General features: G+C 32.9%; 2 protein-coding genes across 3 annotated transcripts; both read right to left on the bottom strand.

The window, feature by feature from the left end:
• Positions 1–8,200: 8,200 nt before the first annotated feature.
• On the bottom strand, positions 8,201–9,960 carry LOC11445048 (F-box/FBD/LRR-repeat protein At4g00160). Its single transcript, XM_024780478.2, has 3 exons — positions 9,880–9,960; positions 8,587–9,471; positions 8,201–8,497 (listed from the first exon to the last, which is right to left on the bottom strand). Exons 1-3 carry the CDS (start codon positions 9,916–9,918, stop codon positions 8,201–8,203), a joined length of 1,221 nt encoding a protein of 406 aa, XP_024636246.2. The 5' UTR covers positions 9,919–9,960.
• Positions 9,961–10,633: 673 nt separating this feature from the next.
• Positions 10,634–16,762, bottom strand: LOC11439844 (peptidyl-prolyl cis-trans isomerase FKBP42). Of its 2 annotated transcripts, none has more exons than XM_024782395.2 (8): positions 16,689–16,713; positions 16,494–16,537; positions 16,088–16,276; positions 14,816–14,905; positions 13,812–13,996; positions 13,614–13,736; positions 13,342–13,494; positions 10,634–11,313 (listed from the first exon to the last, which is right to left on the bottom strand). In XM_024782395.2, exons 2-8 carry the CDS (start codon positions 16,531–16,533, stop codon positions 10,975–10,977), a joined length of 1,119 nt encoding a protein of 372 aa, XP_024638163.1. In that variant the 5' UTR covers positions 16,534–16,537; positions 16,689–16,713; the 3' UTR covers positions 10,634–10,974. The 2 variants fall into 2 exon arrangements, with proteins under 2 accessions (XP_024638163.1, XP_039689328.1); XM_039833394.1 differs by having other exon boundaries at positions 10,975–11,313; positions 16,494–16,550; positions 16,689–16,762.
• Positions 16,763–27,083: the final 10,321 nt, after the last annotated feature.

Below are 27,083 nucleotides of genomic sequence, written 5' to 3'. Positions count from 1 at the left end.
CAGAAACCAAGAGAGAATCCACTCTCTAACTCTCAAATGAGAAACTCAAGTTTTATATATTTCAAATTGTGGTAATACATGAAGGAAGTGGCCTTATTTATAGCAATCCCAGAGGCCGTATGGTAGCTGAAATAGTGCTGATAATTAATACATCAATGGAAACACAATCTAGTAAATGTCAAACATGGTGGCTTGTTGGCCTTATTGTCAATAGTAGGGGGTGGTGGAATTGGAAAGTTAGCATATAGGGTGGTGGCTGCAAAGTCTATGCCATATTAATGTCTTACTCTGTATCATCCTCCCCGGGTTGAACAAAACTCGCCCTCGAGTTCATATATGGTTCGTCATCCAGATATGGTGAAAGATCGGCAACATTGAAGGTTGCTGAGACACCATAGGTTCCTGGAAATTCTACCTTGTAAGCATTGTCATTGATTTTTTGAACTATTTTGAGGGGACCATCAGCTCTTGGGGACAACTTGGCATTTGGTTGTTTGGGAAATCGTTCTTTGCGCAAATGTATCCATACCAAATCTCCAACTTTAAAGATTTGTTGCTTTCTGTGCTTGTCACGATTAGTTTTGTATCTTGAATTTTGCTTGATTATCCGTTGTCGAACCTGTTCATGCAGTTTCTTGATCTCTTTTGCCCTGCTTTCTGCATCTGCACTAAACTGATGTTTATCTGATGATGGAGTCAAGTCTAACGAACTGTGTGGTCGACTTCCATATGCTACTTCAAAAGGACATTTTCCGGTAGCTTGATTAGTTGAATTATTGTATGCAAATTCAACTTGTGCCAATATGAGATCCCACTGTTTTAGATTTTTACTGACAAAGCTCCGAAGTAGGTTTCCCAAAATCCTGTTAACAGCTTCAGTTTGTCCATCAGTTTGGGGGTGACTAGCACTACTAAACTGAAGTTTAGTACCCATCTTCTTCCATAAGGTTCTCCAAAAATGACTTAAGAATTTAGCATCCCTATCAGAAGTGATGGTTTTTGGAATTCCATGAAGACGAACAATTTCCTTGAAGTATAAGTCAGCAACTTGAACGACATCATTAGTCTTCTGGCATGGGATGAAATGAGCCATCTTTGAAAATCTGTCCACAACTACCATCATAGAATCTTTCTTGCGTTGTGTCCAAGGCAATCCAAGGACAAAGTCCATGCTAACATCTTCCCAAGGTGCTTCTGGAACAGGGAGTGGCATGTAAAAGCCAGTGTTTTGGCTTTTGGCCTTGGCCAAATGGCAGACTCGACATCTTTGAATATGTTTGTAGACATCTCTTTCAAGTCTTGACCAATAGAAATTTTCTTTCACTAAAGCAACATTTTTATCTCGTCCAAAATGACCTGTTAATCCTCCATCATGGGCTTCCCAAATAATGGCTTCACGTAGAGAGCACTGAGAGGATTGTGAATCAGTGGCATTCCAAAACTTTTGAAAATCTGGATCATCTTTGTATAACTCTTTGACTGTCTCAAATCCAATGACTTTCATTTGCATAGTGGCAAGTAGGGTATAACGCCTGCTAAGAGCATCTGCAACAACATTTTGAACTCCCGCTTTATGTTTTAGTAAGAACGGATAAGCTTGTAAAAACTCACTCCAAGCGGCATGCCTGCGATTGATCTTTGGTTGAGTTCAAATGCTTGAGGGCTTCATGATCAGAATAAAGAATAAATTATTTATTCAACAAGTAATGACTCCAATGTTGCAAGGCTCGGACAATGGCATAAAATTCTTTATCATATGTTGAGTATCTAAGTTTACCATTGTTGAGCTTTTCACTAAAGAAGGCTATAGGATGACCTTCTTGACATAGAACCGCACCAATTCCTGAATTGGAAGCGTCACAACTTACTTCGGACACCTGGTCAAAGTTGGGAAGGGCTAGCACTGGTGTTTCAGTCAAAAGTTGTTTTAGGTGGTCAAAACTCTTTTGTGCTTGCTCGGTCCATTGGAACTTATCTCCCTTTATGCAATCTGTAAGCGGGGTAGCAACAGAGCTAAAGTTCTTGATGAACCTTCTATAAAATGAAGCTAATCCATGGAAACTTCTCACATCATGAAATGACTTTGGAATAGGCCAACTATTGATAGCCTCAACCTTGCTGGGGTCAACTTGAATACCTTCAGCAGTGATTATGTACCTAGAAAAGTAACCTAATTAGTTAGGAAAGAACATTTCTTCAAATTTGCTTAGAGTTTTTATTCGCGAAGAGTTTGTAGCACTTGTCGAAGCTGCTCTAAGTGTTCCTCTTTGTGTTTGCTGTAGATCAAGATATCGTCAAAGTATACAACTACAGATTTGCCAATGAATGGTCGAAGTACTTGATTCATTAGACACATGAAGGTACTTGGAGCATTAGATAACCCAAAGGGCATCACTGTCCATTCATATAAGTCATCTCTTGTTTTGAATGCAGTCTTCCATTCATCTCCTGGCCTAAGCCTGATTTGATGGTATCCACTTCGAAGATCAATCTTGGAAAAGATGGTGGCACCATGCAACTTATCTAATAAATCATCAAGTCTAGGTATCAGAAATCGATACGTGATGGTAATTTTGTTGACAGCTCGACTATCAACACACATTCTCCAGCTTCCATCCTTTTTGGGTACTAAAATTGCAGGAACAGCACAAGGGCTAACACTTTCCTGTATTAGTCCTTTCTTCAGCAATCAGCAATTCTTCAACTTGACGTGTGATTTCAGCATGCTCTTGTGGACTCATTCTATAAGTTGGTCTATTAGGAATGATAGCTCCAGGAATAAAGTCAATAGCATGTTGAATGTCTCGCATCGGCAGCAATCCTTGTGGAACGTCTTTTGGTACTACATCTTGGAATTCACTGAACATTTGTTCAATTTGCAATTTCAAAAAGTACAGGGGCAATTCTGCAATTTTTGAAAGTTGAGGGGAAAATCTGAAATTTCGAAAAAGTATTGGGGCAAATTTGTAATTTCTGGAAATTTTGGGTGACACGTGGCAGGGATGTGGAGGCTGACTTGTCGATGACTGGACAGATCAGGGTGATGTGTCAGGTTGACACGTGTCAGCAAGTTATTGGTTGGAAGTGACACGTGGCAGCTGATGTGGCTGCTGGCTGGTCGTCTTCAACCTCTAAACTTCTGGCGGTGGTTAGTGGCGGCGGGTGGTGGTCCGGCGAGAACTCCGGCGAGTCGTGGCTGCAAAGTCTATGCCATATTAATGTCTTACTCTGTATCATGAAGATATGGTTTAATATGTGAATGAAAAAAGGATGTAGATAAGCTTCACAAACCTTTGGAGTGCAAAACGGCTATAAATAGTATTTGTCCTTCGACCACTATGTAAAAATGGTCCAAAAAATCCTCCATAGCTCCTAACTCATATAAATTCACACACGAGTCGATCAATGGTGATATTATTAATCCAGGGAATCATCGAATTTGACGCATCATCAAGCACCTGTATCATCTAAGTGGGAATTGAATTATCTAAGACATATAGAGTCTCTTTTTTTCACTATCACAACCTTAAAAACAACCCAAAAGTTGGAATCATGTAGAACTATGGAAAATCTGTTCTTTTTCTTATGGTAAAGTTGTTTACAACACTTATCCAAGGCTAAATAAAAAGACTGTGCATAGAGAAACAAGAGATCAACCGATGAAGATAGAGATGATACGTGCATTTATTTATTTTCATAAACAAAAATGAGAACTTCTGTAAGCTTTAAAATTGCTTTTGATCATGAAAATGATACTAAAGAGTACCATTGCAATAAATTCATAAACAAGTAAGAGAACTTCTGTCTTTAAAAAAACAACCCAAAAGAATCACCACATTTATATGATTGATTTTGGAAAGAACGACCACTTTATTGACGAACTTCTGAATCAATGAAGTAAACATAGAAATGTGACCATCCTTCCCTAAATCATACCAATCAAGGTTAGATTGAGTTGTTCATCAATGATTAGATTCATTCGTTCACATTTCTATGGTTATATTTAGTCGTTCTTTCATCAATGAAATGGTTATTCTTCCCAAATCAGTCATCGAAAGGTGCTAAAGCTTTTGGGTTTTTGTTTAGAGACACATTCTTACGAATTTATTTCCAATGGTACTGTTTATGAGCATCTTCATGATCAAAACCAATCTTTAACGCTTACATGGAAAACAAGATTGAGAATAGCAAAAGAAATTGCTGGACTCCTATCATGGCATAGGCATACTTGCCCTTAGCCATGGCAACGGGGTGGGTGTTAGCCAATATTTGTAAAAGGGTATCATTTAATATGGTCAAAAGAGTTGATCTGACAAGATGGACTTGACTTTACATTTTTATCGAAGATATTTTCCTTCGAAAAGAATCGAAGACGTACACTTCATTTCGATGGGCAAAAGGTTTTCAAAAGCGGTTACTCTTTCGGATAAGGTCAAGTGTTTTTAACGGCTAATTCGATGTTTAAATCGAATGGCTGTGATTAGGTAGTTTTTTATCAACAGTTATAGTTTTAAAACTAGGTAGTTATTACCCTGTTTGTATAAATAGTAGTTTTTTTTAGGAAAAAAGGGTCACAATTCAATCATACTAAAAACTTACACTCAAATTGTCCGTATAGAAGCAACTGACGAGTCACAAGTTGCAATGTATGAATATGTGTACTAACTTACATTCAATCAATGCAATTTCAATACATTTCTTTAAGTATCATTGCAATTTACTTGTTTATTTTGAGTAATTCATTTACTTTTACTTGCACCATACTTCAATTGGATTCAACTGGGTTGGATTCGATTGCCTTTTTATTTTTATTCTTGCTTTTATCAAAGTTCTTCAAGAACAAACATCACGGTTAAAAGAGATAACAAAGCACAATATGCTCTTAAGGTTTACTGGTTGATCTTGCAAGTAACCATTTTGAAATCAGCGATTGTTTACCAAATTTCAGTGTAAACAGTGGGTTGGGGGTGGGTTTAAGCATTACCGCCCCCGCTTCCATCCACCCGCCCCAGCCCCCATCCCCGTACGGGTTTCCCGGCCCCGCCCCCACCCGTGAAAACTCTATTTATTATAAAATATTTTAAAAAGGCATTTTTTTCATTTATTTCATAGCAACAAAAAAAAACAATAATTATATTAATAATTAAACTTTTTTAAAAGAGTAAAATATTTTTAATAAATATGTTTCTAAAGAGTAATAATATATTAAATTAGGTTGGTGCTTATTTGACAGAAAATGAAAATAAGATTATAAAATTTGATAAGGTAAATTTCAAAAGCGGGTGCAACATATGACCCGATGAAGACCAATATGATACATACATTTATCTATTTTGATAAACAAAGAAGACCAACTACTTTGAATACGAAAACTTCCTTTAGATGCTCAAAATTTTCTGATCAATGTTGTCCATAATATAAAGTAAACAGTCTTATTTCATTTAAGAAACAAAGTACATCGCAAAAACATAACGTTTTCTTTCTGTGGGTAGCTCTGCTAGGAGAATCGCAAAACTATAGACATCACTCTTCTCTGTTAAGAAACTTGTTTTTTAAGGATTCTAGGTCAAGATACCCAAATGTCCCTTGCACTAGAGTGGTTGTATGACCCTATGATCAAGGTTTTCACTATTATAACCGACCAAACTTTTTAGTAGATTCTGAAAAAGAACCTAAATTAATTGAGTTTTGTAGGTTAGAGTTATAACCAAAGTTGCAATTTAATGTATTACTTATTTGTGATATGGATTAATTACCTATTGCTTCTTCAGATGTGGCATGAGATTGTTCTGATGCATAAAATCTTGATATCTTGAATTTTTGAAACATTAAAAGCACCCAATTGTTCCTTGTTGGCCTGAAGAAGAAAAAAAATAGTGTAAAATATTATGTAGGAATAAATGTACAAAGTGGATTTCTGATTTCCCATCCAAACATGACCATCTATTCGTTCGCTTTCATCGGGGCGTAACATTCGTAAAACAATCATACGATTGTCATTCACACATTCGAAACATCAGTAACCTTCCAATCAACATGGAAAGGTTCAAATAAATAAAGATTTAACTAATTTTTATTTTATAATTTAAAATAAAAACTTGAATATGAATCGATCTAAAATCAAACGGCAAACGATATCCTAAATGCATGAATGCCAGATCCAAAAGAACAAGTCACCCTCAGGTTGTACAGATGCAATTTAACCATATAAACGACAACTACAAATACAATTTAAAATAATTTGAAGGTCTCTTTAGTCCCATATTCTCTGAATATGCATAGAAACCTGACATTATCAATACCATTAAGCACATCATCCATTGAATTGATACCGGCTTTAATCGATTTAGACAAGGGTTAATGATTTAAACACTTACAATATTGATATCCTCAACAAGTAAATCTTATAGGATAGGAGAAGCATAAACAAAATCTATATAATCATTGGAATTCTTAAAAAAAAAAAAAAAACTTTTTCAAATTTATGATTTAATTTTGAGAGATGGAAGATCAACACACAAAGTATCGTTTACAACATAAAACTTTTCATGTTTGAGAAGAACAACGATTTGGGAGATAAGAATAATAGGCTTGAATGTGTGGTAATACAAAGTAAGGTGAAGTTCCTCGATACAACGCTCTTTTGTGGCTTCTAGCCATTTTGTCACATTAAATGGACGATTTTGCTTGTGGTATCTATAACGAAAGTTGAGGCGAAACATTTTGAGGGTTTAGTTGGTTGGTTGCATGAGGAGAGAGCATGATAGTATTGACAATGCAACAGAAGCATGGTAAGACATCATAATCGTTGATGATTTCATCTTCGTGGTGGAGAACAATGAGTGATTTAAGATATACTATGTTGTGAGAAGAAGGTGAGAAGAGAGATAAAGAGAAACAATAATGATTCAAGATAGATGCCCAAGAGAATAGTTGCATTACATATTTTAGAGTGAGTCATCGTATTTTAGAACGATCTAGAGAGATCAATTATAAGGAGTCATTGGTTAAGCTGTCAGAATATCAATGTTAAAAAGAATGAAATGAAGAAGTTAGTTTGTTAGAATAGTATAGTTGTGGTTTTTTAAAAGATTTCATTTTTCCTTATAGGTACCATCAAAAGTGGTGCTTAACCAAACACAATTATTTTTTATATAAAAGAGAGAATCACAATTAATTTTTAAATGAAAAAAAATAATCTTAAAAAATGTGAATGTGTGGTTAGAAAATTGAAGAAAGGGGTATGAGTGAAAACTAAATTAAGATCGCACATTTTTGTTCACTTTCTTATGACTATAGAGATTTTGAAAAGTAATGACCGATAGAGTACAATATTCAACATCGTAAAAAATGTAAATATTGAATCTGCGAATAAAATCACAACATTCAAGTTAAAAGCATACAACAGCAAAATATGTACAAATAATAATATGATAAAATTAAAATAACTGGAACACACATAGGTCTATGTCTGCAAAGTTGACACCCAAATAATTGAATGAATATTTGTCAAACAATAAAAATTGAATGAATAACCGACCTTTCAATAGGCACTAAATAAACAATGCAATACGAGAAGAAATCAAATAACGACGGACAGATGACACAAACAATACAATAACACATTTCAGACGTCGAAATCACTAGAAAGGAAAATCTAGATCTACGTGAAAATCATTTATTTTGATTGATTGAAATAGAAAGAAAAAAGATGAAGAGAGACGATTTCGGGTCTAAAATTAACCCCAAAACAATCCCTCAACAAAGAAAATTGAAGAGAGAATCAATGTTAGCATGACCCAAGTTTTAACCATACTAATTGTACAACAAATTACCTACTTAATGTAGTGCTACAGTTGAATGATAAACTGGCAGAAAAAATAACTCTGATGACAGCAGCTATATATTTGCCTTAACTGATACTATAATAACTCTTTTGTCAAAAAAATGCTTCTTTTTAATACTATGTTTTTTAATGCATCTTTTCTACATTAAAGGCTATTAAGCATAGACATGAAACAGTTGTGTAAAAACAAAAAGAATAGACATGAAATTACATAATCTAACTAGAACAAAGAACCAAATTTCAAAAAGAGAAAGAAAAAGCTTGGGAAATTCATATTTGCTACATAGAGGAAACTGCTCACAAAAAAAAAAGGTTTCATATTAGAATAAAGAGTAACGAAAAACACTAATAATTCTAGTAAATAAACTTAAATTCAAATGAAAGTTTACATCCTCGAGATATCCTTGAAAAGGAGGATAATTCTTCTTTAATCTGACCTTTTTCCAAAAGTATTTCATTTAAGGACTTAATAACAAAGCCGATTTTCATGTCTTGTAAAATACGGGCATTCTGCAAAATGTATTTTGCAAATCGAAGATCATTTGCCGAGTTATCAAAGTTTAAAATAGTACATGATCTAAGATGAGACGAAACACATTCAAGATTTGAAATTGGGCATTTCCATTCCTTGGACGAGCGGGTCTTCCTCCACTGTCAAAGGGATTAAAAAAGAAAATTTATCAAAATATATGGAAAAAACAAAATAAAAATAAAACAAACAAATTTACTACTCAACAAACCTTTTTAATAAAAAGAATTTGGAGCCTTGGAGAATGGCGGAGCAGTTCTACAACACCATCCCAAGAATGAATTGAGTGATACCAAAACACTAGTTCAATATGAACTAAGTTTGAAAACACTGGAATAAATTCGAAACACTCCTCTTTAGACCCATATCCTTTGATTATCCGTAGAAATTCGACATTATCAATACCATTAAAATGAGCATCCTTTGAATCGATACTTGCTCGGACCAATTTAGCCAATGTCAAGGATTTAAACCCTACGTCTGGTACATTGTTTTCATAATGTTTAGTTAACGTACGTATGCTGATATCCTCAACTTGTAAATCTTCTAGGATAGGACAACCATAAAGAAAATTTATATAATCATTCCAATTTTCAAAAGAAACATATTCCAAATTCAGGGTTTTGAGTGACGGAAGATCAACACACGAAGTATCCTTTTCAATATCTAACCGTTGAAGTTTGAGAACAACAAAGGTTTGGGATATGAAAACAACGGGCTTCAAGGTGTGATGGAAATGTAGATTGAGATGAAATTCCTCAATACAATGTCGTTTTGTGGCTTCTAGCCATTTTTTCAAATTAAATGAACTATTTTGCTTGCGTTCCATAAAGCGACAGTTGAGGCTAAAGATTTTGAGGGGTTGATTGGTTACACGAGAAAGCATGACACTGTTGACAATGCGACAAAAGCGATGGTGGTCGTTGATGTCCTCAAATCGGAGAACAGGGAGTAAATAGCATAGTTTGGTCCACCTTTTCGAAAGAACGGATGTAGTGAAAGCAATATTTGTTGGGAGAAAACAAAGTATGTGCCGCAATAACTCATCTGATAAATCGCTAATTCTATCGACTAAATTCAGATCATCATAAGACACCTAAAACCACAATAGAAAATATTTTTGATTAGTTGCCTATAAATGAAATCACAAATATTTTGGTTTTAACAGAGGTTTTTTCTAGATTACCTTTGAAGAATGGTGGGTAATTTACCCACTAACCAACGAAAATGAGCAATTTGTTGGTGGGGTCAAGATAGTTCATGGATACCACTTAAGTGTGTTTATGTGGCTAATGTGTATTGGTTGAGGTAAATTACCTGCCATTCTTCCATGGGTACCCTAGTTGTCACCTTTAACAGAATAATTAGAAAAGATGAACAGAATAAAATTGCACACCTACAATTACTATAATATATTTGGGTTATTAAACAAATTAAATAATCGAATCATCTAATCATAAAAAATATTGGTCTCAACAAAACAATTAGGAAGAATTGATAAAACCTGAACTGCAGACGATGATCGTTCCTTCCTTTTCTTCATTGCTTTATGAATGAATGCGGCAAGGCAACACCTTTCTTCCAATTGTCAAACTTATTGGTATTTATATACAAAAATCCAACAAGGGCAAGGCCCAAAGGTTCATAATCATATTTTAGACCAATATATTAGTCTAAAGGCTTGATAGCAATTTTCACCCCTTAACTTTCACGAAATTACGATTTTGACCCTTAAGAAAAAACACTATAAAATTGCCCCCTGAAGTTTTGCAACTGTAGCAGTTTCGGTCCCCCAAGGCCAATTTTTGGTAAAAAAAAAAAAAGAAATAACACGTGACACCTCATTAAGGGAGCCACATCAGCCTAGACCAAGTCAAAATTAGCCTTGGAGGCCAAAACTGCCACAAATACAAAACTTAAGGGGCGGTTTTGTAGTTTTTTTTTTTTTCTTAGGAGGCCAAAATCGCAACTTTGGGAAAGTTAGGGGGCTAAAACCGCTATTAAGTCTAGTCTAAAATAAATAAATTTTGATTTTTTTTTTTGACAAAATAAATAAATTTTGATATAAAATAATTATTAAGACTTTAAAATACTTAGATACAATCTCCTTGATTTGTTGTTTTGTTCAATATTATTAATGTATGGTTGTAATGCCTTTGATTTTGTTGACCTGATTTTTAAAACTATGATAGGAAGCACTCAGGGGGTTGGGAATAAATATGGAAATCTAAAACCACAGAGTGCAAATAAATAAACAATAGAGAAGGTTCAAGGCTAATTTATTTGGTAAATAAGGTACATGTCAGTTACATGTGTGTTGGTGGCAAATACAAGGTTAGGGAGGCACTTAAACAGAACATTTTTATATTAAATTAACCAACAAACTATCAAAATCTTAGAACAGATTGATAGTATTGTCAAACATGATTTACTCTATGGAAGAGTGAAATACAGCTTAGAGATTTTGCCAACATAACTAGCATAGATAAAATAGTAAAACTAGAATTGTTTCCTCAGTAGCACAAAATGTTGTAGCCTTTCGTAGGATGCACATAAGCAATTCTCGATACAACAATGGTCTTGATGTTTAACAACTGAATTAGTCGTCTTTGTGCTTTTTTTCACGGTTGAAAAGTGTGATAAAGTTATGAAACACTGAAACCAACCACTGCCAAACAACTATGAACCAATTCCTTTTCTGCGGTACTGGTTGAGGTCTTGGTCCAAATATTCCTTTATAGATCTCTTTCTGCTTTTGATAAATAGCTTTATCATGTTCAGCAAGTAGCTTCAATTCTCTTGCAATTGCTTTATCTTCAGGGGCATGCTTGCGCGCTTTTAGAAAATCTTCCCTGGCAGCATCTGTCTGCCCGAGTGCTGCTCTAGCCTTACCTCTCCTAAATAAAGCCTTCAAATTGCTCTCGTCCTCACTTAATACCTGCAAGTTTCACCAAGGACTCCTGTTGGATAAGTTTGTTTCAAGATATTGAATCATGTTACGAGGGATGATGTTCCAGAAAATACTATAACAATTAACAAGTATGTTTGGTAGTTACATAATATTATTAGAAATATTTTTATTTAGTTGAAAAACTTCAAAATAAAAGTAAATAGTAAATAAAAGTTGTAGAATGAGGCAAGTGAAAAGTTGTAATTGGTTGAGGAGGTAATTTCTACTCCCATGGAAATGGCTGACTCCTTATCATGGGAATGAAAAAGGGGAAAACATGAGTTAAGTATATTCCTGAGACCCATGAAACCGTAGAAATTTTTAAAAGAAAAACTTGTATCAAACATGGTAATGTTACAATCCAAAGCTCATTTTGGTGAAAATATTTTGGCATATTTAAAACAAACAAACTCTGAGACTTAATGCAGTGCTGCTACAATACATTGCTAAGTTAGAGTTAAAACAGCTTTTTGTTGACAACGGTTATAGATTTTCCAAGACTAAGAATATGGCAAGATATGCTTAGTAGTGTAGAGTCCACAGCTTCTGTCTAAGAATGCTTTCATTGGCTAAGTATGCAAATAAACAACAAAAAAAGAGTATGAATTTTCCCTTCATTAAGATTAAAAGGAATCCTTATGACAAAAAGCGTGAGCAGTCATCGATGTATCAATAAGAGAATATTGTGCGCTCATGCTTCAGCAGCGTGATTATAGTTTTATTATTATATTATGCGGGGGGATGTTTTGACTCCAAATCATGGCCTTTAATCCTAATATTGATTAATGATTTAGATTGATTAATAATAATTGATATGGTAGTCTTTAGTTTCCTTCTCTATTGGAGTCAACCCGCATCACTACAAAACAACAAAATAATTAATATCTTTTAATTAATTGATTTTTTTTTTATTCTTCTCCCTTTAGTTTTTTTCAATCATATGCTAAAAAAAATTGTAAAAGGTGCGACAGGTTCTTGGATACCAGTTTATGACCAGGGACAAGGGTTTATGGCAAGGTTATCAAGGATTATACGCATTCGTAGGAAATATGGCAAAAGGTTATAAACTGGAAGAAGGTGCAGCATACTATACAAAATGAGTTTTACAATTTTTTTAGTGTGATTCTATTACGATTTTTGTTGATAAGGTTATCATGTTTTGCTGGGAAACGCATATATGATTCTCTGATCTTATATGATCATGGATACCAGTTTTGTTGTCAAGAACATGTTGCACCTTTTACATTTTTTTTTTAGCGTATGATTGAGAAAAACTAAAGGGAGAAGAATAAAAAAAAATCAATTAATTAAAAGTCATTAATTATTTTGTTGTTTAGTAGTGATGAGTGTTGACTTCAATAGAGAAGGAAATTAAAGTTTACCGTATCAATTATTATTAATCAATCTAAACCATTAAGCAATATTAAGGCTATAATTTGGAGTAGGTTAACACACTTACTCTTGGAGTCAAAATATCCCCACTCTTATATTATACTCAACTCAAAACTGGGTAAAAGAATTAATAGAAAAAGATAATTATATTTTATATCTAAAAAGAATCACAATGTCCATTGGAACAGTATGACTTTCCAGTTTAAAATAAAATGAAAAATAATTAATCACTTAGCATTTAAGTCCATGAAATTATAAGGGTCAACACGTTTAGTACCTCAAATTTGCAAAATAGTCATTTAGTCCATTGAATTACAATGGTAGATAATTATGTCTGTTTTTCAAAAATATTTAGGACCACAATTTTGAAGGTATTACGCTTATATTATTGCAACAAGAGACTATAGAAGTCAATATGTAGGTCTTTCATCGGTTTTGATGGATGTTTACTAAAGAAATATTTTGATAGAGGGACTAAATTGATTGGTGTTCTTTAATTTAAGGGATTATTTTGCTATTTCATAAATTTGAGGGACTAAATTGATCAAGACAATTTTGAGGACCAAAATGCTTATTTAGATAGAGTATTTTATGTTGAGATGACTTTTAAAGTCATATACTTACAATGCTGCATTGTCCTATAGCTTCTTCATAGCGGTTCAGCTTAATCAGACAGGCCGCCGTGTTAAGATGGCATGGATTCTTTACAGCCAGAGCCATATCCCTATACTTCCCAAACAACTGGAACATGAAGTCATCTCCCATATAAGCTATGGCCTGACATGAACCAAGACAATCAACTTATCAAAAAAAAAAAAACAGAGAAGAAACAAATTTCATGGATTAGGAAAGAGCAAGAAGTATGTCAAAGAGAAAAAGAAACACAAGTGTGTAACCATTTCATACTGTTGCATGGCCTCCTCTAGTTTATTTTCCTGAAACAGAACATTTCCATCCATCTTTCTCCGATCCGCTGCCCCAATCCGTTCCTCTACAGTCATATCACTGCGAGCTTTTCCCTGTGAATTTTACTCACTATAAGCATCCAACTAAGTCCACGACCACGATCATGCAACAAGTTAATGGAAACTTACATCTTTTGTTTCATCAAAACCAATGAGCTCAACTTCATAAACTAAATCTGCCATTGGTGGAACATTTGGAAATGAAAAGCTTCCTTCCTGTCCATATCCTAATTCCCAGCTTACACGCAACAATGCTCGCTCCCCCGCTTTCATGCTTGCCACCCCAATGCCCAAGCCAGTCATTTCTTTCTTCTCTGTTTCACAGAATCCATCAAAACCAAATAACCAGTCCGTTAAAGCAATACAAATAGCAAACACGGATATGTTTCTGTTGGCCACACTACGCTTGGACGTCCCAATTGCAGAAAGTTAGCAATGGATAAACAGTAATTGAAAAGAATTTAAGAAAAAATATTGAACAAAATTCATTACTTCAAACTTGTACAAATCACCCTGTCATTTGACAAAACTCATTGGCATGGATACAAGACTAACATTTACAGGAGTTGAACACACTATAATTGAGTAAACGACCATTTTGGTCTTTGAATACATCTAGGGTGTCACTGTAGTACTTGAATGTACCAAAAAATACATAAACATCTCTGAATGCGTCTTTTCTTAGTGAGTTTGGTCCTCAAATATCTCTTTTGTTAGTCAGTTTAGTCCAAGAAGTTACTAAAAAAATATACACTGAGGGATGTTTTTGTATTTTCAATACATTAATGGACTATAGTGTCACCGTCTTACACATTTAGCTACCAAAATGACAATTTACTCTACTATAATTAGACATCCAGTTCTATTACCAGTTTATAAACACGAAAATCAATGATTTAATGCCTGTTTGTTTTCACGTTTATATGGCCCCAAACATACGTCCAATGTAAAGCTACAAATTGTAGCTTCCATAATTTCACGGCAAATATACATTAGAACGCGAAAATTTTACCCCCACCGCTTTTCCAAACACCCACTTAGAGAATGGATGTAGGAATCTCAGTAAAAGAAAATCCACAAATCTAATTGATCAATGGACACAATAAATCGAATACTTTAAACTTCCACCGTACCTTTTCCTATTACCATCTCAGTTGGTCGTTGCTCCTGCCATGTATCTTCAAATTTGTGCTCCGTGTTCTCAGACCATGCCCTGTAATGGACTACCACCATAAACCACACAGGTCACTGTCATGACTTTGACTCAAGAAAACAGAAAAAGGCTATGCAAGAAAGGGCTCATAAAAAGAGTATATATTGGGAACTAATGCCTAATACAATTTTGCTTCACCTAGCTTTTCCCCCTCATTCGGCCTAAAGAAAAGAAGTTTTTTTATGAAAAACCAAAAGTAGATGTCCTAACATTTCACATTTTCATACAAAACAAAAACATTGTAGGGCTCAAACATTTGGATCCTCATGATTGATAAAATTTCAAAACGATCCTTCAATTTGTAAATCATCAAACACATTAGTTCATTTAAGACAATTTCAGGAACTAAATTGAACAGCCAAAAAAAACTAACGTGATTGAGATTTTCAATTTCACTAATCATTTTGAATCTTTGCTAATTTTAGGACCAAATTGTTCGATACCTACAACATCAAAGATTAAATGGTGATTCACTTATTGCTTTTATTATAGCCAAATACGATAAATGTCATTCCAGATTTCAATAAGCAACAAAACAAACAGAAAAACAATATCAGTTGACATGATAGTACTTAAGCTTATATCCCTTCAATTTCCACAGACATGTTCATATGATTTCAGATAAACAGAATTGCATATAGTCATTAAGCAACTCTAGACTTTTTTCCTACCAGCAGCAATTAGGTATCATGAATTTAACAGAAGCATGGTGACATCACTTGTTCAACACACACAGAGTTTCAAGTGAGTTTGAAAGCCAAAACATACTTGACCAGCCAGACCAATCAAAATTGCATCATTGACAATCTACTTGGTAGGCTTGTTTGGATTTACTTCTTTGAACTTATCTACTTACATAAGCACATGTAAAACTATTTGGGAGAGCTTATGCAAAGAGTTTATCACATGTCTTTAAGCTGTTTTCAGCTTATTTCCATAAGCTCTCCAAGATAGCTTATGTAAACATTTTGTAGCTTATATATAACCAATTTACCTTTATTTTATCTTTTGTTATAAAACTAGCTTATACACAATCATTTATATGATAAACACTTAATTAAGTTGTTTATCCAAACAGGGCCGTAGGGAATGTTTGGATAACAACTTAATTAAACACTACAAACGAAAAGCTATTATTTTCACAAAATCTAGCAAGCACTTAGCATGTAGCATGATTAAATAAACCACTTACAGAAGCATGTTGAATACTTGGAAGGTTTCTGACCATGACCTTCCTTAATAATTTGTTTTGTAACCTTCTCATGAAGAACTTCAACTTCAGAATCAACTTTTGGAGGACTACTCAATAATTCTTCTGGTGTTTCCCCTTTTTCATATTCAGAATTTTCATCAATCACTTCATCTACATTATTTTCTTGACCTACAAAAAATGTTTCCTCTCAATCATACATGAAATTGAAACACAATACCTCTTTGTAGCACCGACACTTCTGATCAAAGATGTGTTCAGTGCCCGCACTGACACACACATGTGATTATATTCAATTAATTCATTTTTTCATGCGTCAGTGTCGTATCCGGTGTCTGAATCAGTGTTATTATTGTTATGTAGGAGTGAATGAATGGAAACTAATTACCTGGTTTTGATTGTGGTTGAGACTCTTGAACTTCCTCCATGTTGCTGGAAAAAAAAAAACTATTGCATATATATAAAATTAATGAGAAAATGAAAAGTGGTTATGAATTTTCTGGAGAAACAAAAAACCTAAGAGAGAGAGAGAGAGAGAGAGAGAGAGAGAGAGAGAGATTAAGGAGTAGAAGAATACACTTACGTTGACCAGATCGGTTTTTGTTTTCGTGTGTGTGGGACTGGACAATAGTATCAATGGAAGAAGATTACAGCAAGAGTGCCAACAGCGAGGGTAAAAGAGTCATTTTATATCAAATGCTATCCTGCTCTATTGTCACCTGTTAGATTTATTTAACGGTTGAGATACAAAGGGTTATTATTGGGATCCTTTTACGATTGGTCTGAGTTTTGTTACTTTAAAATTAAGAGAAATGATATTTGAACATCCATTTTGTGACAACTTTTACAATAACTTTTTCTCTCATACTCATATTACTTTTTACTTTATCTCTCTATTATTTTGGTTTTCGTGCAAATACCAATTTTTTCTTTATAAATTATGGTTGTCCCAAAAGTTGTCAACCAAATAATTATTCAAATAACACTCCTCTAAAATTAATTTTTGTTTGTGGCAATTAAAAGTTAGGCTTAAATTGAATTTTGATATCTCTATTTATATAGTACTACTATTATTTAATTTTGAGAAATGCTAATTAATATCCTTAGGGGCACTAATTAAGGATGTTTGTGTTTACTGTAAATTTTTTACTCTCTGTAGTATAATATAATAATTGAGTCATTTGCAAAAAAACATTGTTCCAAAATAATCGAGATATTTCACTTTTCAGTACTATATTAATTATATTTTTCTCTTTATAACTTTAATTAGTATTGCGTTCATCACTCTCAATTCAATATATTTCATTTTGCATTTATAATAGTGGAGAATACATCAATACTTAACAAAAGTTCACAAAACCACTTTTCTCTCTCCTTCATTTATACATTTTTTTTATTACTCCCTCCGATCACTATTGTCGGAACGATATTCTTTTATTACTACTTCGGTATAACCGTGCACTTGCGGTTTTATCATATCAACGAGTCATTTGAATCTTTTTGTGAAAAACATGGAATTGTCCATGAATTCTCTTCTCCTAGAACTCCACAGAAAAATGGATTTGTAGAAAGAAAGAATAGAACTTTACAAGAAATGACTAGAACCATGATTCATGAAAATAATATGGCTATACATTTCTGGGCAGAAACAGTGAATACATCATGTTATGTCCAAAATAGAATCTATATCAGACCTATCTTGGAGAAAACAACATATGAACTCTTTAAGGGAAGAAGACCCAATATCTCTTACTTTCATCAATTTGGATGTACTTGTTACATTCTAAATAAGAAGCTCTACCTAAAGAAATTTGATGACAAGGCCCAAAGAGAAATCTTTTTAGGTTACTCTGAAAGGTCAAAGGCATGCATAGTGTATAATTCTGGGACACTATGTGTTGAAGAATCAATGTACGTTAAATTTGATGACAAAGAGTTTGGAAATGAAACTCCAGAGCAAGATGAAGGTGTTGTGGATATACAGGTGCCAGAAGCTGAACCCACTCCAGAAGCTCAAGATGAAGTAGCTTCTGATGAAGCTCAAAATGGCTCTCATCAAGCTAATCAATCCAAGAATACATTCAAGTAGAAGTCTTCACATCCTGAGGATCAAATAATTGGAAACAAAGAATGTCCTAGAATAACAAGATCATATTTCAGACAAGAAGAGTCTATGATATGATTGTTATCTGTGATAGAACCTACTATAGTTGATGAAGCACTTTCAGATGATGGATGGATACTAGCTATGCAAGAAGAGCTCAATCAGTTTCAAAGAAATGATGTGTGGGGTCTGGTGCCCAAACCTCAGCAGAAAAACATTCTTGGAACAAAATGGGTATTCAGAAACAAGTTGAATGAACAAGGTGAAGTAGTCAGAAACAAAGCTAGACTTGTTGCTCAAGGTTAATTGCGAACATCACTTCTAGTTAAATATATGAGCAATAGTTCAAACATGACTTTTACCTATTGACAATGCATAATTGACAGCAAAATTATTGTACTCCCAACTTTTACCTACAGAAAAATTATATTTAGTGACGGAATATACCGTAGGTACAAGTTTATTTTCTTCTTTTTTCAAAGTTTGAAGCAAGAGCCTTGTTGCACTTTCACAATGCCCCTCTAATTTTATTTTTTTAAGTTATAATATAAGATGACGTGTCAATATAATAAAAGATATTATTTGATGCTAGGGTATATGAGTTTCCATAATCTAATATAAAAATTAACCTTTTTAATTATGGAGCTATTTTGCTCTATGGGTTGATAACCTCCAATTCTATGCCGTGCGTTACACGTCACAAAGGAAAATAGTATTAAGTATATATATTATAAGAAGAAGTTTATAACTTGATAGAGCCTGAAGTGAATAATTAGTTAAAACTCATAAAATTGTATTACTTTTTAGTTTTTTATTAAGAAAATTTTCAAAAGATTTAATTTTCTCCCTAAAATCTCAATTAACTTTTCAATATCAAAAGTAATTTATATCTTGTTGTATAAATTGCTACAAGGAGTACAGTGAAGGAAGTTATGTATCTTAAAGTTTATAAGAAACAAGTATATTATCTAGGTGTACGCTCCAAGACTATAAAAATTCATAATGGTAAAAATCATAATTAGGCAACAAGTTTAATTAATGAGAACAAATTAAGATTACTTGCAGAATTAAAACTGAACATGAAAATGCTTCTTTTATTTCAAGTAATTTCATTGATACAAATTGAGAACATAGAGATACTCAGAGAAATATTCTAAACTGCACAATAATGTTTCTTTTTTCTCTAGTAATTTCTTTGATACAAAGCAAACATGTTGCTTTGATCATTAATTATCTTACTCAAACTATGATCCTTCCCACTATCACATGATTTCTGGTACACAATCTTCTTCCTCTTATGAATCTTGTTGAGTCTTCTATCCTCAAGTGCCCATTCCTCTTTCAAAGACTTCCACTTGTTCTCAAAAATATCACTAAGTCTCATAGCAATTTTGTGAACAACATCCCTTTGAGGATAAAGCCATCCATGATAGAACACAAACCTCATATCCTCAGCAAACTCGTCCGGTGATGAATAAAAATTCAGCTTGGCTTCGATATCTTTTAATCCAATTGCCTTCAATTTATCGGACGTTGTCTTCGATGACTTGTTCTTCAAAAACTTGAGATCAAGAGGGTTTTTCAAAGCCCATCCATCTTTTCCGGTTATCATTCTACTCACTATCGCCCAACATTGCATCCTTTTATAACGCTCCATTAGGGTTTTCTTCTCTTTATTCATCATCAATTCTGCACCATCGCAATTCTTCTTTAAGCCACCATATTTTTCAGTCCTTGGGTGATCTTTGACAAGAGAAGGTGTACTTGTATCATTACCTGAATTCTCATTCTTCTTCTTGCAGCCAACATCATCCTTTGATTCTATTGGAAAAACGGTTGTTGTTGCTTTGTTGGAGTGTTCTTTTTTGTTGTTCTGGTTGGTATCAACAACGTTGTTGTTCTTATGTTGAGACAAAGATATTGTTGAATCAAGCCAATAGCCAGTGACGATTGGCTTTGCACGATCTTCCATCTTTCTCCTCTTGCTAGCTGATCCTTGAGAGTGATCATCCATAGAATCATCAATGAGTGAACTAGCATGCTTTTTAGGATAAGAAATCTTTATAATAAGACGTTTACGAGGTTCACTGGTGGTAATCAATGAAGAACTCATGATTCTGTGCTTATAGCAAAGTTGAAATCTGATGCTACTTTGAATTAGGTTTAGGTTATGGGAAGGTGTTGGGTTTGTTTTATATATATGATGATCGGATCAAATCTTTAAAACTAAATCTTTTAAGTAACAAACTAATATGATATATACTATTTATTTTCTTCCCAAATCTATTATATAATATATGAAACTTAATAACTACCAAAAATACAAACTTAAGTTATTCTAATTATTTGACACGTCATCAAAATTATATTTTTTGTGTCTTTTATTTTAAGATCCCCCTATTATTTCTCAAACTGATAATTAAAACAAACTATAACAAACAAATTTTCTCATGATAACTTACTTTTCACTTCTAAATATCTAAAGTCGGTCCTTAAAAAAAACTCTTAAGAGTAAAAAATAATCTCCAATAAAAATCGATAATTTATTCTCTAATTCTATCAAGAACACAATTCTAATCATTTGACGCTTTGAATTTTTTTACTATTTTGTAAAAAAAAATTGTTTTATTTAGTTGTGTTCAAAATAACTAAATAATTAAAAAAAGATTTTTACGATAAACAAACAAAAAAAAACTGATATGATATATACAACTTCTTTCAAAAAAGAACAAATATGATATATACGACAATTAAGGCATGAAAATTCGATAACTTAAACTTATGATCTTATCTTACATCTCACGAACAACATAATTAGGAAGAACAATGATAATCAACCTATTTCTACTACTATTAGAAAATTGTACATGAGGATAATTATAAAAATTAAGAAGATTGCAATAACTTTTTTGCCTTCAAAAAGTTGTCTAAGAAACTTAAGAACTTTTATAAATAAGATTAAAGTAGACAACACACTTAACTTTTCGTCAATTTGATCTATAATTGTAATTGTTAAATCAAAGTGGATGACAAATTTAACTTCGTGTAGACACTCTCAATTTTAATTGTAACTTTTAATTGTTAGTAAATCAAACTAGACAACATATTTAGCTTCCAACAATTCGATTTATAACTTCAATAAAAAACACACAACACATTTAACTTCAAGCAATTGCATGTGTACAAATTCTCAATTTGGTTTATAAATTTATTTGTTAAATCAAAGTAGACAACACATTTAACTTCTAGCAACAACGTTCACACACACTTTCAATTTTATTTATAATTTTAAGTATTAAATGAAAATCTTTGTCAAAAAGTATTAATTCAAAGTCGTTTCCCTTTTGTTACCAAAAAAAAAAAATCAAAGTCGACAACATATTTAACTTCTCGCAATTGTGCACACCTTCACTCACAACTATCCATGATTGATTAAAATTTTAAAAGGTTAAACAACCTAAGTATCATTATATAAAAAAGAGAGCATAAGTATCATTTAGTTTCTGCACTATTAAGCAATCACAGCATGAAACTATAAAGAACAAATTATAATATGTAAATATATTATAAATTGAATTGACAAAAGATAATTCATACATTTTATTTAAAATTAAGAACAAACAACAATTATAAATACTTGGAGTTCAAACCAATATCTTATTCTTAATAATATAGATTTAATCAATATATTAGTACAATCATTATTAATACTAATTTTTCATTCCCCAATTTTTGTTTTTCGATTTCTCATTCATCTGACTTAGAAGGAGGATCAAGGTTGAGGGTTCGAACATTAGGAGGCTGACTCAAGCCAATTGGCTGCACATGTGGAGGTGGTGTATTTTGTGGTTGAGGCTGGTGATTTGGTGGTTGCGACTTTGCACTCGACTCTAATATAAAATTTGAATGATGTTGTTCGATAACATGCACTGCTAAAACTTGTGGAGATGGAAACTTTGCGTTACAGTCACTGCATGAGAATTTTGCCTTGGTCATGATAAAAGAAACGTAAAATTATAAAGAAAACGTTTTTTTTTTTCAAGCTAGTGATTCATGTAGAGTGAATTGGGTATAAGAAAAAATATATAGATGGATAACAATCAATATATAGACACAAGGCCCTATTTAATTTGAGTACTGTTTTTTGTTTTATATATAATTTTAACAAAAAATTTAATATACTTTAGGGAAAATACGTTAGATATTTTGAAAAGATATACTTTAGGGAAAAATATAATTTTTCATTAAAGCACCAAAAATGGAAAATAATTGTTTTTGGGAAAAATATAATTTTCATTAAAGCACCAAAAATGGAAAATAATTTTTTTTGGGAAAAAATTAATTTTTCATTTAAGCACCAAAAATGGAAAATAATTGTTTTTGGGAAAAATATAATTTTCATTATAGCACCAAAAATGGAAAATAGTTGTTTTTTGAAAAAGGCAAAATGAAATTATATTACCACTGAACCGATAACCTCCCAACATATGGTGCGACAGGAAAAATTAGCAAAAGTTAAACGACTACAATGTCAAAGAAAGAAATCAGGAGAAAATTTAAATAACAAATTAAGTAATTGCACTCAAGCACATAAGAGGGTTAACCAAACAAAAATTTTAAATGAAAGCAAATGTAGTGTTTTTTGCTGTCAACCATTCGAATGTTTGAAGCATAATTTTTTTCAAATAGGCGGTTCAATGAGTCATCCTCGTGCTTGAAAATTCAACCATTTCTTTCGATTCAAATTACCCAAATACATGAGAGCCATAAAAAATGAATTGTTGATCGATGATTCTTTACAAATCCTCTTAAATGACCATAATGAAATAAATGATCCCAAAATGTGAGTCGGATTCACCGTGACAAAGTCTAACCATTCCGAAACCAGAGACCAAATTGTTAAAAAAAATGGACATCACAGAAACAAAAGGTCAACATCCTCATTTGTACCACAACCTTCCAAACAAAGTTGTCGATGATTCTTAAGTAAACCCAACCTATGAAGGTTATCTGTTGTAAGAATGCAATTTTGAAGAAGTAGCTAAGCACATAGACTTATTTTTAAGGGTTAAATATGTTTTGGTCCCTATAAAATTTTTAGATTTTAAGTTTTAGTCGTTATAAAATTTTTCATCAATTTTTGGTCCCTAAAATATTTTCTACCACCACTAATGATCCCTGTTTTTAAATCAAATCATGTGTATACTTCATATTTTTTAATAAATTCTTATGTGAATTTTTAAGCGCTAAAAACTTAAAATTTCATATTTAATTCATCACGTTTAAAATGAATTAAACTTTTTCAAGAGAGATTACTATAACGTACTAAACACGACCCAAAAAAAAAATACAAAATCTCGAAGGATACACATGATTTTATTTAATTGCAGGGACCACAAGTTGCGACGAAATTTTTTTGACGGAACAAAAATTAATGAAAATTTTATAGGACTAAAACTTCAAATATAAAAATAAGGGACCAAAAACATATTTTAAAGGTATCGGCTTGTGCCAAATGATATAGGTGATTCAAGAATTGTAACAAAAGAATTGTAACATTTCCAAAGCCATCAAATAGTGATAAGCGCAACTGAATGTAAGTTTTTGGGATGTGTATAAATGCTTATCTGTCCGGTGAGAACGGATGAGTGGCAACGATGACGGATAATGGTCCAATGTGACGGTAAGGTCTTCCGTCAAGGCGATGTTGAGTCTTTGCGGTGGAACGAAAGGTTCCTGAAGCAACGTTAGCACTATGACGCTCAAGTCAGTAATGGAACTGAGAAAGAGTTTGTGGAAAGTGTTATGAAAAATGAATCAATGACCAAAATAACCTAATTTAAAAGCTTCCCAATCGATAGAACCATTCGGCCGGTGTGGCATGCTTTAAACAATCCCTCCTCAATCTCCCGTTCTCAGATTATATGCGAAATGAAGCAAAGAGACCAAAGGAAGAAGACGAAACAAAAATGTGAAATGAAAGAGAAAAAACCCTTTTATAGACGAGACATTAAATGTTACCTCGGAAGACACACCGACCAACACATTGATTGGGGACACATGGCGAAAATCTTAGGATTGGGACACGTCGTGACCAACGAAGAGTCACCCATTCTGGACCGTTGAAATTAAATAGTTATAAGAGCCATCTCGTCTTGAAATCCTTTTACGGAAGAAGAAAAGGACTCACCATGCGAGCAGAAAGCGGAATAATCATCACGTCGCCTTGTCCCAAGAATCGTGCTTGGGGGGTGTGGACCTTCAATACATTCCTAAAGGTCTAGAAACCCTCTGGAAGGTCTTAGGTGCCCTCCAGACAGGTTCCTGGGACTAGGCGCGTATGTTAGAAGGCTCCGCCTCAAGCAGGCTTTTAGATACCTCTAAAACCAAGTAAAAAGACCTAAAGCCCAGCTTGCTTAGGGCTTAAGTCACACCAAAACAAGCACACAAGAGGCTATAAATACCACCCTTGAGATCAGTCTCGAGGTATCTCATAAACAGTCTAAACCTTAGATACGATTATTGTACTACTGTAAGTACATTAAAGTAGACAACACGTTTAACTTATAGCAATGCTCGCACAGATTCTCAATTAGATGACATATTTAAGTTCCATCAATCACACACATACACTCCTAATTCGATTTATAACTTCAGTAACAAAGTAGAAAACAGTTATCGTGAGCTTAACTCAGGTTGTACGACAATGCATAATATATGCAGAAACTGAGGTTCGAACCCTAAACATCCACTTATTCTCCTTAAGAAGAGAATTTCTTGCCACTAGGCTACTTGACAGGAAAAAAACAAAGTAGAGAACACATATATGACTTTTAATTGTTAACTCAAAGTAGACAACACATTTAACTTCTCTTGATTGCGTGTGCGCACCTTCACAAACACGCACACACACTTTTAATTTGATTCATATCTTCAATTATTAAATCAAAGTAGACAACACATTTAACTTCTCACAATTGCACGTTCAGACATTTTCAATTTAATATATGACTTTAATTACTAAATGAAAGTAGACAATACATTTCACTTCCCATGATTGCCCCCTCACATCTTCGCAAACAAAATTATCCATTATTATTCAAAAATTTAAAAGTTTAAAGAATGTAGATATTGTTGTAAATAAAATAGAGCATAAGTAACATTCACTCTTGCTAATGGTTCAAAAAACTATTTGTTGCGATATGTTAAACAATTATAACATAAACCTAAAAACATCAAATTATAATATGTAAATATATTTTAAATTGAATTGACAAAAGATAATTTATATGTTAAATTTTATTTAAAAGTAAAACCCAACAACAATTATAGGTTTATGTTAAAAAAATCAATTATAGGTTCAAGTCTATAAACAATAATTATAATGCATCCTACATTACTTTTGTCTAACAAAAAAAAACATTCTTCAACAAAAAAAAAAACAATGATTGGTGTTCAAACGAATATCTTATTCTTGATAATATATATTTAATAATAACATTATTTCCACCTTTATTAATAATAATTTTGCATTCCTCAATTTGTTTTTAATTTCTCACTCATCTGGTGTATAAGGGAGATTCAGGTCGAAATCACGAACATTAGGAGGCTGGTTCAAGTCAAATGGCTGCACATGTGGAGCAGGTGCATTTTGTGGTGGAGTCGGTGCATTTTGTGGTGGATGTTCAACATATTGTGGTGGAGCTAGTGCATTTTGTGGTTGATGTTCAACATTTTGTGGTCCAGGTTGAGCATTTTCTGATTGAGGCTGGTTAATTGGTGGTGGACCTTGTTTACTCGATTCTAATATATAATCTGGATGATGTTCTTCGACAACATGCACTGCTAAAGCTTGTGGAGATGGAAACATTGTGCCACATTCACCGCATAAGAATCCTGGCTTTGACATGATATGCTATTTATGCTAATAGTTGATATAGACTAAATGGGGTGTAAGAAAAAATAAAAATGGTAACAATATATATAGGGATAAGACCACTACTTTGAGTACTACTTTTTATTTTATATAATTTTCATAAATAATATAAGATACTTTATGGAAAAATACTGTTGAATAATTAAAAAGATTTTCATTAACATAAGTTTATTTGTTTTTTTGACCAAACATAATTTCCATAATGCACCCGAAATTGAAAATAAAAGATTATTGCTTTCCTTTTAAAGTTTTTTATAGGTTCTTTTCACCAGAAAATATTATATTTCAGATATTGTCTTTTTTGAAATATTGACTGATTTTATTAAACTGATGATGACAATGCTAAATATGAATTTATTAAACTGATGGTGGCAATACTAAATATAAACACACTCTAAGTTAAATTTGAATATTGATTCTCTATGTTGAGGTAATCCAACATCTTCCGCTAAACCCAATTCTCATCAGTGTTTCATTGTTTACTTTTAGCTTTTATTTATTATTTCTCATGTTTATGTAATTATTAAATCTTCAAATGGCCTCACTTTTATCAATAATTTGAGCTGTGTAAAATAAACATGGTAAATTGATTTGATAAACTCACGAGTTGTAGTCATAGAATTTGGAAAGGAAATTTTCTTTTGGTGTTATTATAGACAATGAAGTATGATCCCCTAAAAAAATTATGATTGTTATAAAATAAACATAAAGAACAAGATCAAAGAAGAAGAGGAAGAAGATGATGAAAGCTTTGTGTTATTCTCTTCACAAGTGTGTACTTACATTGCATATAGGTCCTATTTATAAGACATAAATATTGTAAGTTACAAGTGTATGAAGAGTCATAGGACTAAATGTAAATATTAATGACTAAAGCCATTTACTCATATAAGTTAGGGCATATAGAAAGCTTAGGAACAATGGACATCCACATCATG

This window comes from Medicago truncatula, chromosome 4, assembly GCF_003473485.1.
Source record: "Medicago truncatula cultivar Jemalong A17 chromosome 4, MtrunA17r5.0-ANR, whole genome shotgun sequence".
Lineage (NCBI taxonomy): Eukaryota > Viridiplantae > Streptophyta > Magnoliopsida > Fabales > Fabaceae > Medicago > Medicago truncatula.
Note: the sequence above shows the minus strand (reverse complement) of the source record. Positions and strands in the feature narration are given on the sequence as shown.